Source organism: Saccoglossus kowalevskii, chromosome 11 (genome assembly GCF_978046115.1).
Source record: "Saccoglossus kowalevskii chromosome 11, keSacKowa6.1, whole genome shotgun sequence".
Classification (NCBI taxonomy): Eukaryota; Metazoa; Hemichordata; class Enteropneusta; family Harrimaniidae; genus Saccoglossus; species Saccoglossus kowalevskii.
This window is the reverse complement of record NC_140651.1, coordinates 12,370,484-12,385,160: the sequence shown is the minus strand read 5'-3', so window position 1 is coordinate 12,385,160 and position 14,677 is coordinate 12,370,484. Positions and strand designations below refer to the sequence as shown.

Genomic DNA, 14,677 nt, shown 5'->3' with positions numbered 1-14,677 from the left:
CGGGGGTACTCACATTGCTATATGTATACTAGTGTGTGCCGCCAAATTCCCAAATTCACCACTTCTGTCTAAAAAGGGGTATGTTATTTTACCCAGTCCCTGTCTGCCTGAAAAGCGGTATCCTTTTTTCATTATTTCTGCCTGAAAAGGGGTCCATATTTTCCAAAGACTGTCTCTAGAGCTTGAGTGATTCAACAATCAGGAGAATAAAACTGATTTTTTTCTTTCTGTAAAGTCCACCTGCTTTTCCCATGGTACCATTTATGCTTACCGTCTGGAAAGAGGTATCAATTATCCATAGTTTGTCTGAAAAGGGGTAGGCAATTTGAGTTTATTTCTGTCTGATACTGGGGTATGGGGTTTCAAACAATCAGCTACACACCCTTGTCAATATTTTTTGCAAGTACCCCCTCCCGGGTTCGAAAACCACAAAGATTGTCTAAATGTATAGATTGATACAAACAAACTTCAACACGAATGTTACAAAACCACACTCACGTTATCACTACAAACAAACAAACATACTATTTCAAGGTCAAAGATACCAGGCACTATAATTATCCAATTATATTCTCATTACCTTCAATGACGGTATCATCACGACCTAAACTGAGCGAGATATGAGGGTAGTACTTGAGCGGCATGTGCTCTGATAGGCCTTGATAGTCAAGACCACTCGGGCGACAATAGACTGGCAAAGTCGGGACTTTTTTTTTTGTTTTACAAAATAAATATAATTAATTGTCTATTTGGCCTTTTTAGCGTGATCGCGAAAACTAGCGTGACCGCGAAAGAAATGGTTTTCGAATATTCGAGAAAACAACAGGAACTCAACTTTGAAGTAATTCTGAACAATCAAATTTATATGCGTTACACACACGCAGGGGTAATCTTGTTACATTGCTCAGGGGAGTCTCAACAACCATTCCAAAGTACTGTTTTCTGAGAGTTTTCGGCCTTTGTTTTCACCGTAATGGTTGCCAGCGGTGAAAATGCCCGGATGTCCGCCCCAAGAATATATGCCGACGTTACGTTATCAGACAACGTCGCTCAAGCGATTATCCTTATAAGTAACAATATTATTATTACAACGCGCAATATACCTTTTGTATAAATTACGCCCTCTAGTGACGAAGCGTTCTTTTGTGACGTAAATGGTAGACACAAAAGCCACTCGAGGCGTCGAACTCGTTTTGATCTGTAGTCATCATCAATAAAAAATATGTTTGAATGATTTTAATATATTCTGGATGATGAACGACCACACAAACCAAATACAACTGTCGATGTGAACGATGTGTGCCTTCATCTATACGTCATTTTGACGTCACGGAATCGCTTTGTCACTAGAGGGCGTGATTTAAACTTTTACCACAAGCACCGTCTAACGATGAAATTTTATTTATTCCTTTTGTTTATCACCGTATTAAAACACGTTTCAAACAATTTAATCAATGATAAGTGAATACATTTATTTTAAAAAGTGCCTAATACTTAATATTTTGGAGTACCGAGTGATGACAAAGTATGGGTATGATAATATGTCGTGATACTAGATACAAGAACAAAACGTCACGTCGTCCAGTGCTATGTGTGACCTTTATTCAGTTCACGAACATCACACCTCCAATGAATGATAGTTCACTAAAGAGAATTTACCAATTTCATTATTCCACTCATACGTCAGTATTATGCATGATAACGTATAATGATAACACTTTCATTCGTGCTTCTGTTGAATTTTATTGAAAAAAACACAAAAGAAGTTTATTTTTTGCCACATGAGGGATATGACATTTTATGAAAGACAGTTCAAGGCCGCATGGGGGCGTTAAGTTACCGTGCCCAGTGTTAGAATGTTAGTCACAAACCACGAATATTCTGACACAGTAAATTTATATATTGCTGACTGGGGCTATGAAATAAACGAGAATTTGACGATTCTCTGCAAGTAATTTAGGTACGTGGCTAATAACGGCCAGGTAATTTTCTGGATTGTAGTCTTATGGTGTTTGGTGTAATTACAATTGATGAATTGACGGTAAGCAATCACACTTTAAAGCACGGTGGTCGTCGCGCAGCGCGTGTTCGAATTTCATGTAAATAAACAATGTATTTTACACGCGTTGTATACGTCGCTATGAGTCCCATATCGAACAGGACGCGGCACGACGACTGCCGCCCTAAGTGTGGCTTTGATTCCCGAAGTTATGTCTGTGGTGGCGACATTTAGTTTTCAAAAATAGGATTTCGAAATGAACGACGAAAATCAAAATCCTACTTTAGCTGGTGCAGGTTACAGGAAATAAAAAAGGCATTTTTATGTTTTTTACAGGAGATAAAATGAAAGTTCCATTCACAGTTTAAAAAAAATAGGTTTTTACACTTTACAGATAAAATAAATTCCAAATTACATTTTTATAATATATTCGATAATTTGTGTTTAAGAATCGAAAATTGGAAATTGCATACGAATTACGACATTTATTTTGGGAAATGTCTATACGCTTACAAAAAATATCTTTGTACAAATTACGGCTGAATAAAATAGCTGATTACATTTTAAACCTTGCCCATATCTATGAATTTACATTTATTTATTTAAATAACATTATTGCGAAAATCAAAACAATTGATTACAGCTTACCCCTTGCCGACCCACTCTATTTTCAATTTAAGACCTTTCATATTATTGAAGCGCTAAGGGGTTATTATTAGTCATTTGCATATCGAGTCGGTCGCCACGAGCCCGGCAATAGTAATGAAGTAGATGTCAGATTTCTCACAGGGGCATGAGAACAGAACTGACTAATAACATCGTAGCTTGCGTATATCTTTGATCTGTTATCATATGAAAGACCGATAAGGCTCCCTATACAATAAAATGAGACGTCACAAGATGAAAATAGGATGTCCATTACTTACCGTCAATTCATCAATTAAAATTACACCAAAATGTTATATTCCAGAAAATATCAGAAATTCACGTGGCCGTCATAGCCACGAACGTATGGCAGTGTTTTTTTTTCAAATCAAATCCATAAAAATATTCCCAGTCCTTGGTCGGACTCTATTGTGCTCTTCCACGGAAATCGAGAATACAAATGCGATTCCTGTTATCTTTCTATCTACAAAGAGTGTTACCACTCATTCTTCAATTTAAAGCGGGAGGATCGTCACCTGCGCACGCGCGGGAATTGAGTCTCAAGCGACGATAACAAAACACGCTAAAAACTCAAAGGCTCATGGATAGACGCTTGTTTGTAAACAATGATACCTATGGCCATCTGACGCATGCGCAGGTGACGACTCCCCGCTTTAAGCAAACAATATACTCTATATTGTTCAATCCGATTAAAACAAGCTTTAAGTTTGGACTGTAATTTTTTTTTTCTAACAGATTGTATTAAGCAGTCAGATCATGTCTCCCTGACATTTTACGTGAGGAAGCCAGAAATTTTTGCTGATGGCGACTCTGTAATCGCCTGCGTGACACGACGACCAACGCCAGCGACAATAGTGCGAACAACGAATGCTCCGCCTGCACTCCCAATACCTGCTCCGGCAATGGCTCCAGCAGGGCCTAACGTTATGAAGCCGAGGACAGCGCCAGCTACCAAGCCACAAGCGGCACCGACACAACAACCAATACCAGATGAAGCGAAACGCGTTGTATCTTCGTATCTTCTTGTACACGAATGATTCGGAACACCGTCGTACAATTGCACTTCAAACAGATTCCCACCATTTCCTGCCACATATATAACGTGCATAGCGCCACCATACACGTGTATCTCGGCATTTGACATCACCTGAGGAAGATAATATTCAAACTTACATGGCTCTGAACAATATCATGCATGTGACTATTGTTTTTGAGGCTTGGTACAGAATTCAGAACTGGGTGCCCTCAAAAGGAATGGCGCTCTTAGCATTCTTTTGAAATTTTTTACTAGAATCAAGCATGGCCATTTTAAAAATGTTAGATTTTACATGTACTTTATTTTTTTTAAATAAATAAATAAATAAATAAATGAAATTCAAAATAATATCGTTTGTTTAATTGCCCACCCAATAATTTTTGTACAAACTCGTAATGCGCATGCGCATGTCTCATGCTTAGTTGCTGCTCATATGGAAGAATATTTGAGCTATTTTTTCATAGCTAGTGGTTAAAACATTGCTCATTTGTTAGTCTACTATTGTTGCTGTTGTAAACAAATTAAGAAATAAAAGTGTTTTAAGAATCATGCAAAGTCATACAATTCTCATAAAGGCTGGCTTTTCCTCATGTCAGCAAAAATAAAAGCCAGATAAAAATAACAATATTTCTCTAATTCCGATGATTCCCATCTCAAATGTTATGATTCTGTCAATGCGAAGTACTTCAGCAGGCAGTACGGGAAAAGGCGAAACACAAAATTGGCTACACTCTTTAATTTGTTACATTAGCCAATCGTATAGTAATGCCATTCTTACTAAGCGTGTTGTATTAGATTATTATTATTATTTGTATACTAATAACAGAATGTAAAGTTATAATTTTGTATTGAATAAGATTGTCTGTATACAAGGAAACACATTAGTTAAAATATATAATGCAAAAACATTTTTGCTATTTTGCAATGTACCCCGTTACGTAAAACATTCTGAATTAGCAGTTTACGAGTATATTTCGGATTGGTGTTCTTTAAGTATACGTAATGCCATTCACGAAGATTGGGCAGGCTGTGTAATGTAATTATTTGTTTAACGAGAGTGCAGGGGCATAAAGGTCGACGGATGTGCGCTACGCATGTGCGAGATTCTGGCTTCATGAACATTGATGTTCTCACAATACAATGCGCTCTTCCAAATGCGAGTTTTGATCTGACCACATGTGCACGAAATCTAGACTTTTACCCTTTAGAATTCTCCCCCAGAAAGAATATCGATTAATCATAGCAGTGCCTCTATTTTGGACATAATGTTGCCATCTTTGTTATTATGGAACCCTATCGCGCGACGTCCGCCATTCTATAATTATATATTTTGACTCGAGAATAAAAGTCAAAGTTCAAGACTCACCATTATAAAGTGTAATCGATGGAGCAAATGAAATCAATTACCGTAATTCCTTCCTCAACTATTGTAGTACTAACATACTGCAATAGTCTGCGGTCGTTGTCATCCAGCATGTCTTGGTACTCGCGAAGTACTCGTTGATTATCGCTGACTTTGATGCCACATTCACAGGGCACCATGAGCAGATACATCTACACGTAATGATCAAGAATTGGACAAATTAGTTTGTGTTGTGTTTGTGTTTGTGTTTCCTAGAGATTCATAATCAATCAATGATACTGAAAATATATTGTGGTGGACACATCATCTAGGAATGCAGAGATTGGCGCAGTGTTGCGATGTAGCGAGGTTTCAGACTGCTAGGCAGATTGGCCGGTATTTACGGTCTAGGGCAACAGGCGCAAACAAAAAAAGGCTGATTTTGATTACTATGCGATTCGTGTATCATGCATTCAATTCATAGGCCACAAGTGTCTAAAGTAAACCTATAAGTTGATACATCAGTATCCTTTGTGCAAATTTTGTCATCAGAAATTATTGCTAAGCTAGTAAATTGTAAATTAGTGACTAATCTAGATGTTGGGATACCGGATTCTTCACGTGTCACGTTAAAGGTTAATTAGGCTATTAGATGCACGAACCGTTGTCAATTACGAGACTATTCAGAGTGGTAGTAAAACTACTGAGTTTATATTCAGAAAAAGATGTTATGCATAGAGGCATCAGAAATCCCGAACTTACATTCAGAAATGATGTAATGAATTCTCGATTGGGGAATCTAGAAAGTTCGATGCACGTCAACTAAGACACAGATGTGAACAGACTACTTGATTACACTTGTGGCTGGTTTAGCTAAGTAGTGGGGTTGGCCGTAAAACAGTAGTATACGTTTTGACGGTTTTCTGTCGACCCCAACTGTAGAAGACCAAAAGAAAGCTACAGCGCAATGGGTTTCCATTACCTTGAAGATTATCGTCATCACCGAAAAACTTCTCTCCCATTAATCAAATAACAAAATATAGTAAATAGCATAACCATGTAAAAACGATAACAAATTGTTGAATTGTTGGCATTATCGGGTCACAGCGGTTCTGCTAATTACTCGTATAGTAAGATGACTTGCAAATTTTGGAAAAAAAACTTTGGTTGGTTTTCGTCCAATTTAGACATGACAGCGCATTTCTATTCAATTTTGATCACGATTCCATTATCATACTAGACTAGATTTTTAAAATGATATCATATAAATACTCGAGAAATGAAGGATGTACACACCAGATTAGCAAATCGTCATGTAGACCAAGTTTTTCGCAAATTTGCAAGCCATCCTGCCAAGTCTAACATATGTTGAGGGCTTGACCCAACACAACAAAACCAGTGAAAGTTATATATTTTACAGTTAACAAGACCCGGGACAATAGTAAAGCGACGAGGTTCACCAAGTGACGTAGAAGTATGGAATGGACCAAGGTGACAGAACTGTTCTCCTATAGGCTGGTCTAAACACAAAGTGAGTCTTGCACCAAGAGTTGTCTCTGACTTTGAGCTATGCGAATTGTGACTACTAGAGAAGACTGCAGCAGAACGAATTGCAGTGATTCAAATGTTCATTGGAAATAATTGCGATTTAATGCTGAACTTACTTGCATAGACTAAATGCATGTCGAGGCATTCTGAACGTTTTTACATTATTGAACTCTTATTTATAGCATTGGACGAGTTTGTGTCAATAGTGACAACTATAAGTTTTTCTTTTTCTTTTTTCTTGTTATAATTGCAGTTTAGGGGTCAAATCCAACTACCAATGATCCTGCGCCCAGAAGCGATTGTTGCTTCATGAAAAAAAGGTTAGTCACTTGAAAGAGATTGGGGGTTTTTAGTCGAAAACCGATTTATTTTGCTTTTAGGTTCTAAAATCTATTGACTTTAGAGTCAGTACATTTGTCAAGCTATGAATATTTGAGTAATGCGAGTAAAGAAAAGTGTTGATGTTTCATAAATTTGGTTCAGACGTTATTCAGAAGAAAAATTGTGTGCTATGTGACAAAATAACATGTTTGAATTGCATTCACAATGTCTAGTGGTTTTTCTAACCCGCCTCCAAACGTTGATCAAAGTACTTGTGTGTTCCAGCATATCAAACACAATGACGTGTAAACGACTTTAAATATTGACAGCAGTGACCCTCAACCAGTGGCTCCCAACTATAGCATTCCTTTCTTGATTACCCTGTAGTATAGCGAAAACGCAGTAACAATGTGAATTTAATTGGTGATTCAGACTTTACTTATTAGTATTAGCCTTAAATCTGAAAATTAGTTGTGGTTTTTCAGTTAAATGATGTATGGGATCTGCTGAAGTATACAGAGCGGGAGTAATAAATAAGTAATAAATAACGATCGGTTCCACTAAACTGACTGTGGAATACAAGGCAAAGTAGGAGTTACCATGACAACGAAGATTAGTGTCAACATTTAACTCTATTCTCATAACACCAATGCGAGTTATAATCATTTATCATGGTTATAGTTTTGTAAACTCTATTAAGATTTCTCGTATTAGAATTTTGAATATCAATTCGTCGTTAAATACTAGAAAAGAAGAACCTGGCTTAATTAGGTCATATCAACTGAATTGCCATTAAAACTTCAAAACATAAACATTTAATTATATTATGTTAAGTCTGCTCTGAGTTACTAGCAGTATCAACTACCTATGGACTAAACTATTATCATTTTTTACAGTTTTTCTCTTATTTCAAAAGCAATAACTTGTTGGCATGGTGAAACTGACCTTAGCCGCTTTCAGCATTTTCTGCTTATCACCAACACTATTCACACCCAAATGCGTTAGGTGCTTTTCTTTCATATTGTGCAACACACTCCGCGTGATTTGTTCTGATGAAAATTTCAGCCCATACAGCGTCGACTGAAATTCAGAAATTCCGATCTGAATGAACAATTCCTTCCAGGCATTGGCCATGTCGATGGCTTGTATCATCCTTATCATATCGCCGTAAGCCATATTGACTTCATTTAACAGATACTCCTCCGGTAAATCACTGAGCAGTAGATACGGGATTTCATTCTGCCTAAGAACCATGCAATATTCATAGGCACGGTCGTGTGAGATCCCAGCCCTTCTCATGAAGTTCATCGTAGCGGGACATGGTACACTGTTTACCAAGAAAGAGAATAATATAATTTTTTTTAAAAGAATGATTGTCTTTGTGATGGCTGCACGGCCCCCACAGTCAGCTGTCGTACAAGTGATAATCAAGTAAATGAGATTAATCTAACATTTTTTTACTATATGTGGCAGCCATCTTGAGTACGACTTATTCAAGATGGTTGCCCCATATAGTAAATATCGGCAAATTAATGAATTAACTTTAATTGAATGAATGTATTTTTAACAAAACTCATAATCAGGGAATGCCTGCTAAGTTTGAATTAAGCTGCCCTAACTTTGACTCGAGAAGCTCAAGAAACTGCTATTTTTGATGAACAAAGCATGTACCGGTCTAGCACTGAAAAAGCAAACAACAAGAAATTAACATTTGCTCTTACAATACTGATTGTTCTTTGAAAGTATAAACTGCAAAATTTGTAGTGATTGTACTTCCTTGAATCGACAAGCGATCTGATGGTCGAAATAGTTCCACTGTTTCAGCAGAGCCTTGCAATAAGGGCATGCATAGTTACATTAACAAATCGTGGGGGAACAAATGATCTTGGCTTTGCTTACATTCTATTATATGTGTGTCAATACATATGTTTATCTTAACGATAATTGAACTGTACCCAAGTAGTGGTTCCATCAACTCCATTTGAAGGATATGTCAATGAATTATATCAAAAACGAAACTAATAAAATCATGGTTCATCCATGTACACTTATACCAATTATCGAAGCAATTAGATTTTTCAAGAAGTCAAAAATGTCAATTTCCCCAAATATTTGCTAATTTATATCTAATGGTATTATCACGAAATGAACAAATTTGATATAGGGCAACCCAACGTATTATATCTACATCAAAGGAATCGTTGAAGAAGTTGAAAATAGAATTGTTGACGAACGACGGACGATGACGGCGAATCACTTAACGTGGTGGAATCCCTTGGGTAAACGACCCAGAATGCTTTTTGTTTGGTGGTAGTCTTCTTCCCCTCCTGTTAAACTTTTTGCTTTTGATTGCCAGAAGATTTATTTATATTTGCAGATGTCAGGGTGTAAAAAAAACAAAATTTGAGAGATTTAAAGTCTTTGTGCAGAAGGTACAGAAAACTAAGTACTTGATTGCAAACAGAAAAGGTAAATTGGAAAAACATTTTAAAAAATGGGGAACATTTATGAAAATTGTAGCAACGGCCTAGCATATCAACATGACTACCTGCAAAAATTGTAATATTTTTGTGGGGAATTTGTACTTGTTCGTTGTGCAATGTAATTTTGACTCAATAAAAAATGTAAATTGACTCAATAAAAAATGTTTTAAATACAAACAAATATCTTCTCTTTCTTTATTATTTCATTATTATTTTTATACTTTGTTATACTTTTATTGCTACTGTACTGATAGAAATACTGTATTTCTAAAGATGCAATAAATATTATTATTATTATTTAAAAAAGGGGGAGTCGTCATCTGCGTATACAAACAAGCGGCTATCCATGATCCTTTTTGGTATGCGTTGTTATCGTCGCTTGGGACTCCCGCGCGTGCGCAGGTGATGACCCTTCCGCTTTAAATGAACAGTCCCGTTCTTCAATTGACAGTGGAGCTTACAAACTGATACCTTTTTCCAAAAAACAAATAATTTGTTGTTGGGCAAAGACGGCACTGAGAACACTTATGAATGGGTAATTATATTGAACAACTTACATATTTTGGTTCGCCATGACGTCTTTCTACACACTTGCTTATAACATGGAGATTACCAATGAGCTATTACTGCAAACAAACACAAAATATTTGTATGATGTGTGGTACAAACGTATAGTTTGAGTTACCAAATACGTTTCCGAAAATGTTGGGAAAAGCCAATTATCGTCGCTTTTTTGAAAACTAGGTTGTATGGTATACTGTTTACAGTTTGACTGAGAGACCATACTTAATTAGATGACGCAGTATGTAATGTGATATGATGACGTAATCCTTATTCGCAGTTGGAACACATTTATGTAATAAACCACAAAATATTCCAACTGGTCTAAATTACTTACATATATATGTATATAAATTTATGTAAATATTTTGGAATTGATAATCGATAAGATAGCGGCACATCTGCAATCTTTGATATCTAAACATTTACTTGTGGGAGTATCAACTATGAGATATTACCATAACAGAGACGATGAGTTAATTATTCAACTCACACCCTTTTTCTCTCAATGAAACACATCCAGCATTACAAGCCTAACATATTTACATTATGCAATGTTTACAAATAAGATACTGTATATTTCTGATTGTCTCAACAAATATTTCTGAAATTGCACGAACCTCACAACATATGGGCGCCTGTAAGAACATTTACAGCGATATGAAATGAATGTTAATATAACTAATATTAGGAGATTTCAAAGGATACGAAACTACACACTACAGACCAGCCTGTTTTCCCAGATGCAATAAGAGGTACAGTCAAAATAGAATCTAAACAAGATTCACCGGCGTGTCAGTTCAATAGATATAATTCTAGTATGGTTTGGAAGTAAGGTGCTTGCAGGAGATAGCTTATGAATGTTCATACGCAAAGATGTACAAGTTTGAGCTTTTATTGTGTACTTGTTTCCATGGGAAATGTTGTACCGAATCACTTTGTACATCGTGTTATGTAGTTATGTTAAAATAAGATCACACTGGATACTACAATGGCAACAAAATAGAACTCTAAATACATATTTAGTTCAGGTGAGACTGCAAAACGTGCAGGAGCTATTGTCAGCTGGTCACATGCAGCCTGATATTGGCACGAGTTCAACTTAAATTAGGTAGGTAGGTTGTTATAGTTCGACATTGAGGTCAGTGCTTAGTGAAACATTGCTTCAGCTAGCTGATCCCTCGATAACCCTTAACCCCGGGAGTGGTTTTCCCCTTTTAAATTGTGTCATTCTGAAAAGAGACCCACAACACAGTCTTTATAATCCTTGCCTTAAAACCAAATAGCATTGCTTAGGAATTATTTGTCTGAATAATGGTAAATGTTTTGTTGCTTTCGTCTAGCAAATGTGTGCAGCAATATATATATATATATAATCCCAACCAACCACTGGTATCTTGATGTTGTTAAAGTAGATATATGCAAATGATGAAGTGTGTTATATCGGTGCATGACGTCAGTATAACTGAGTGGTTAGACGGTTTCGTGAAGACTTTTTAATGAAATAAAAGAAAGAATTAATTTAAATGAATTGGAGGAAATGTACAAAATTGACGTCAAATATTCGCGCACTATTATTACACATGCAAGTGACATTGGCAGGATGCCCCAATCGATGGAATGAAAAAAAATCGAATCATACAGGAAAAAAAGCATTTTAAAAAAAAAACAATACATTTGACGAGGAGAGCTAAACAAAAAATACATAACAGCGTCATCGTGGAAAAAAATCTAGGTCAAAACTATGCGAAGGATATTTTACTAACACTACCTCACATATTCTAAAATAACAGTATTTCTTGTACTATATGTTCAGAAGTCCCTCGTGATGAGTACTCATATAAGTACAAAGTCATATTTCCCTATATCTGAGCTTTCCGAAAACATATTATTTATTTACCATATTATTACATGTAGTTATTGGTAACGTATCTATGACGTATATGTTTGTCCACATTGCATTCAATATGGTGGGTGTGTATTGAGGTTGGTAACATCTCGTAGTTGTGTGAACTATTAATTCGGGTGCTATTAATCCTTAACTTCAGAGGTACCAAGTTCAGGGAATTCTCCACTTTTCTATCGAACAAAGACACGCAGAAAATCGAAATGTGTTACACTTGGTCTCAGCCGTGTCGCTCTTCGGCCGCACCCCGACTGACTCTCTCGTGCAGAGACCACTTTATTTACTTTTCCAACAGTCAACCAATTACAGGGTAATTTAAGAGCTAGAGGCGTGGCCCCATACAGCCAATAGCCAATCACACAAAGTACTCAACACGCCATAATGTCAAATTAAATGCCCCGGATGTTGGGACATAACTCTCATACTTATCGGTGCCACGAGGGCTAAAACAACACTTCATAGTTGACAATTATATCAGCCAGTTGTTCCAAACACTAATTCCCTAACATACAAATGACCCTGATCATGACAATTTACGAGCAGATGTGGATCATCCAGGGGCCACCATTGAAATGTCGCCATGACTACAAAAAGCGGCTTCACCGAAATACATGAAAAAATAAATCATGACAGTTGAATTCGTGTTTTACTGTAACGAAGCGAATGATTCGACAACAGAAAAAGTCACGCTCCTAAACGAATCTATGCTAAGACAACAGTATTGTAAATAGGGGTTAGAGGGAAGCAAAACACGGATTTACAATGATTATTTTTTCACAAAAGAGAACCTCAAAATAAAACACCTGAATACACTAACATACCTGGAACATGCCTGAACAAACACGATTAAGATTAAAAACAGTTCTTACCTAAAATGAAGCAGTTGTGAAATGAAAAATGTACAAAACCGGAAGTGAAAGTATTTCCGGAAAGAGCGCGTCATAAAAATTTCCCCTAGCTTGTTACATACTATTTATAGAACTGACGTACATTACCGCCTCCTAGTTTGGTTTCTCAAGCACCCCTAGTTATCTATCTACAAAACCGTTGGTCTGAATTATATTATAAATCTGGGTAAAAATCAACCGTTTTAAGCCTCTGCGTTGTTTTTACTTGGAAACGAAATGAAAAACCATACTATTCAGGTGTTGTTACCTATGTGCTGTTTATATGAGTCAAATCACGTGGTGAGATCAGTGAGGTTCGCGTATACTTACAGTAGCAGCATAGAGTCCCTTGTTATTTGCATTGCACATTGTTTGTTTCGATACGTTTTCCTGACGTACTATTTTATTGTATTCAGCTGGAGAGTAACATCAACTCAATGGGAGAAAATTTTAGATAAAGTAAGATAGACGACTGTTCGGTTACACCATACGGTTTAAGGTAGAGGTGCAGGTTACCTGACAGATATTTTAATTAGTTAATTAGGCAACCAAGATGACCTACCTTGTCCACAAAACTATATATTTTCGGAAAGCTTATTGTATGAATTTTAAAATTTTGTTAATATTTTTTTTTTGGTCAAAAGTGATTTAAAAAAAATAGCTTCTAAACCATTCTTCTGTTTCCTGTCAAAATTTGTTTACGGGTACATCTGTTTACTATAAAGAAAGTGCCGTCTTGAAAACTGTCTACCAGTTGTCAATTTTGCAGAGCAGCAGCTCAAATTTCACTACTTCAAGTTCATGCATAAATTAACACCCAGGCAAGTTGTCTGTACGATTGTTGTAACACTGTTCAACCAAAATAATGCCCCGACGGCGTTTGGAAGATAAACACATTGTCAATTATTTGTGAAAATTTCAAAACAAAATGTCAAAGCGTCTAGGAGCTATTTTTTTAAAGTTCTTGGATGTGCACTAAAAAGAAGCTGAAATAATTGTTAATTTGCATAACCATTCACTCAGTAAGAAGTTTGCTAATGCTCATTATTAAAATAGCTGTAACAGTTCCAAATTTAAATGTATTATTGTTTTGCAAAAAGTTAAATATAGTGCATAATATGGAGATCCCGTCACTTATTTTTTTCACCATGTTTCTTTTTTATTATTTATGTGCAGCCTTGCTAAATCTTGCTAAGCATTCAAAAGAGAGAATGTTTGCACCAGTCCTGTTATCTATATTTTAAAATCTGTTGAGTATGTTCCACTATTCAAAATTCTACAAAATAGCCAAGACTGTTTGGACAATAAAAAGCAAAAAAAAAAAATCACTCCCGAGTGACCACAACCTGCATCTCTACCATAAAGGGCGGGAGTAGTCGCGCCGCGTCTTGTTCGATATGGGACTCATAGCGACGTATACTGCGCGTGTAAAATACATTGTTTATTTACATGAAATCGAACACGCGCTACGCGACGACCACTGCGCTTCAAGTCATCATTCTGGTCTCTGTGTCATAGTTTGGTCAGTCATGAATCGGAGCCTGGAAACAAAGCGTTGAATGCAGAAGAACCGTTTATGTTCATTGTATAATGGTACGTACCTCTAGCATAGCAGCTGCTGCACAGCAAATTTACAGATCCAGCGACTTAAGAAATAGAGCCCGAGTTCTTCAAACTCGGTGGAAACACTGATCACTAAGTTTACTTGTAAACCCGGAACATTACGTGTCTTTATATTTAGAACATGACATCTCATTTTGATTAATACGTAAGGCGCGTACTTTCCCCCACTGAGAACAATACATGGTCGTATTTCTCCTTTGTTTTTTGTATTTTGCTACCTTGTAAGTAGGGACGGACCAATTTTAAATACCACCTATATGATACTAACTATATAGGCACAGCTACAACGACGATTTGAATTAAGT

General features: G+C 36.5%; 1 protein-coding gene across 1 annotated transcript; it reads right to left on the bottom strand.

Annotated features, from left to right (window-relative positions):
• Window positions 1–1,718: 1,718 nt before the first annotated feature.
• Window positions 1,719–14,433, bottom strand: LOC102805244 (uncharacterized). The gene is made up of 5 exons (XM_085505772.1): window positions 14,351–14,433; window positions 9,953–10,021; window positions 7,858–8,239; window positions 5,109–5,255; window positions 1,719–3,812 (listed from the first exon to the last, which is right to left on the bottom strand). Exons 2-5 carry the CDS (start codon window positions 9,967–9,969, stop codon window positions 3,438–3,440), a joined length of 921 nt encoding a protein of 306 aa, XP_085361898.1. The 5' UTR covers window positions 9,970–10,021; window positions 14,351–14,433; the 3' UTR covers window positions 1,719–3,437.
• Window positions 14,434–14,677: the final 244 nt, after the last annotated feature.

Coding starts and splice junctions, on each gene's coding strand:
- LOC102805244 (XM_085505772.1), bottom strand. Junction 5,256..7,857: donor AAATGCTGAAAGCGGCTAAG/GTCAGTTTCACC, acceptor CATTACGTGTAG/ATGTATCTGCTCATGGTGCC. Junction 3,813..5,108: donor TAGTTGAGGAAGGAATTACG/GTAATTGATTTC, acceptor TATCTTCCTCAG/GTGATGTCAAATGCCGAGAT.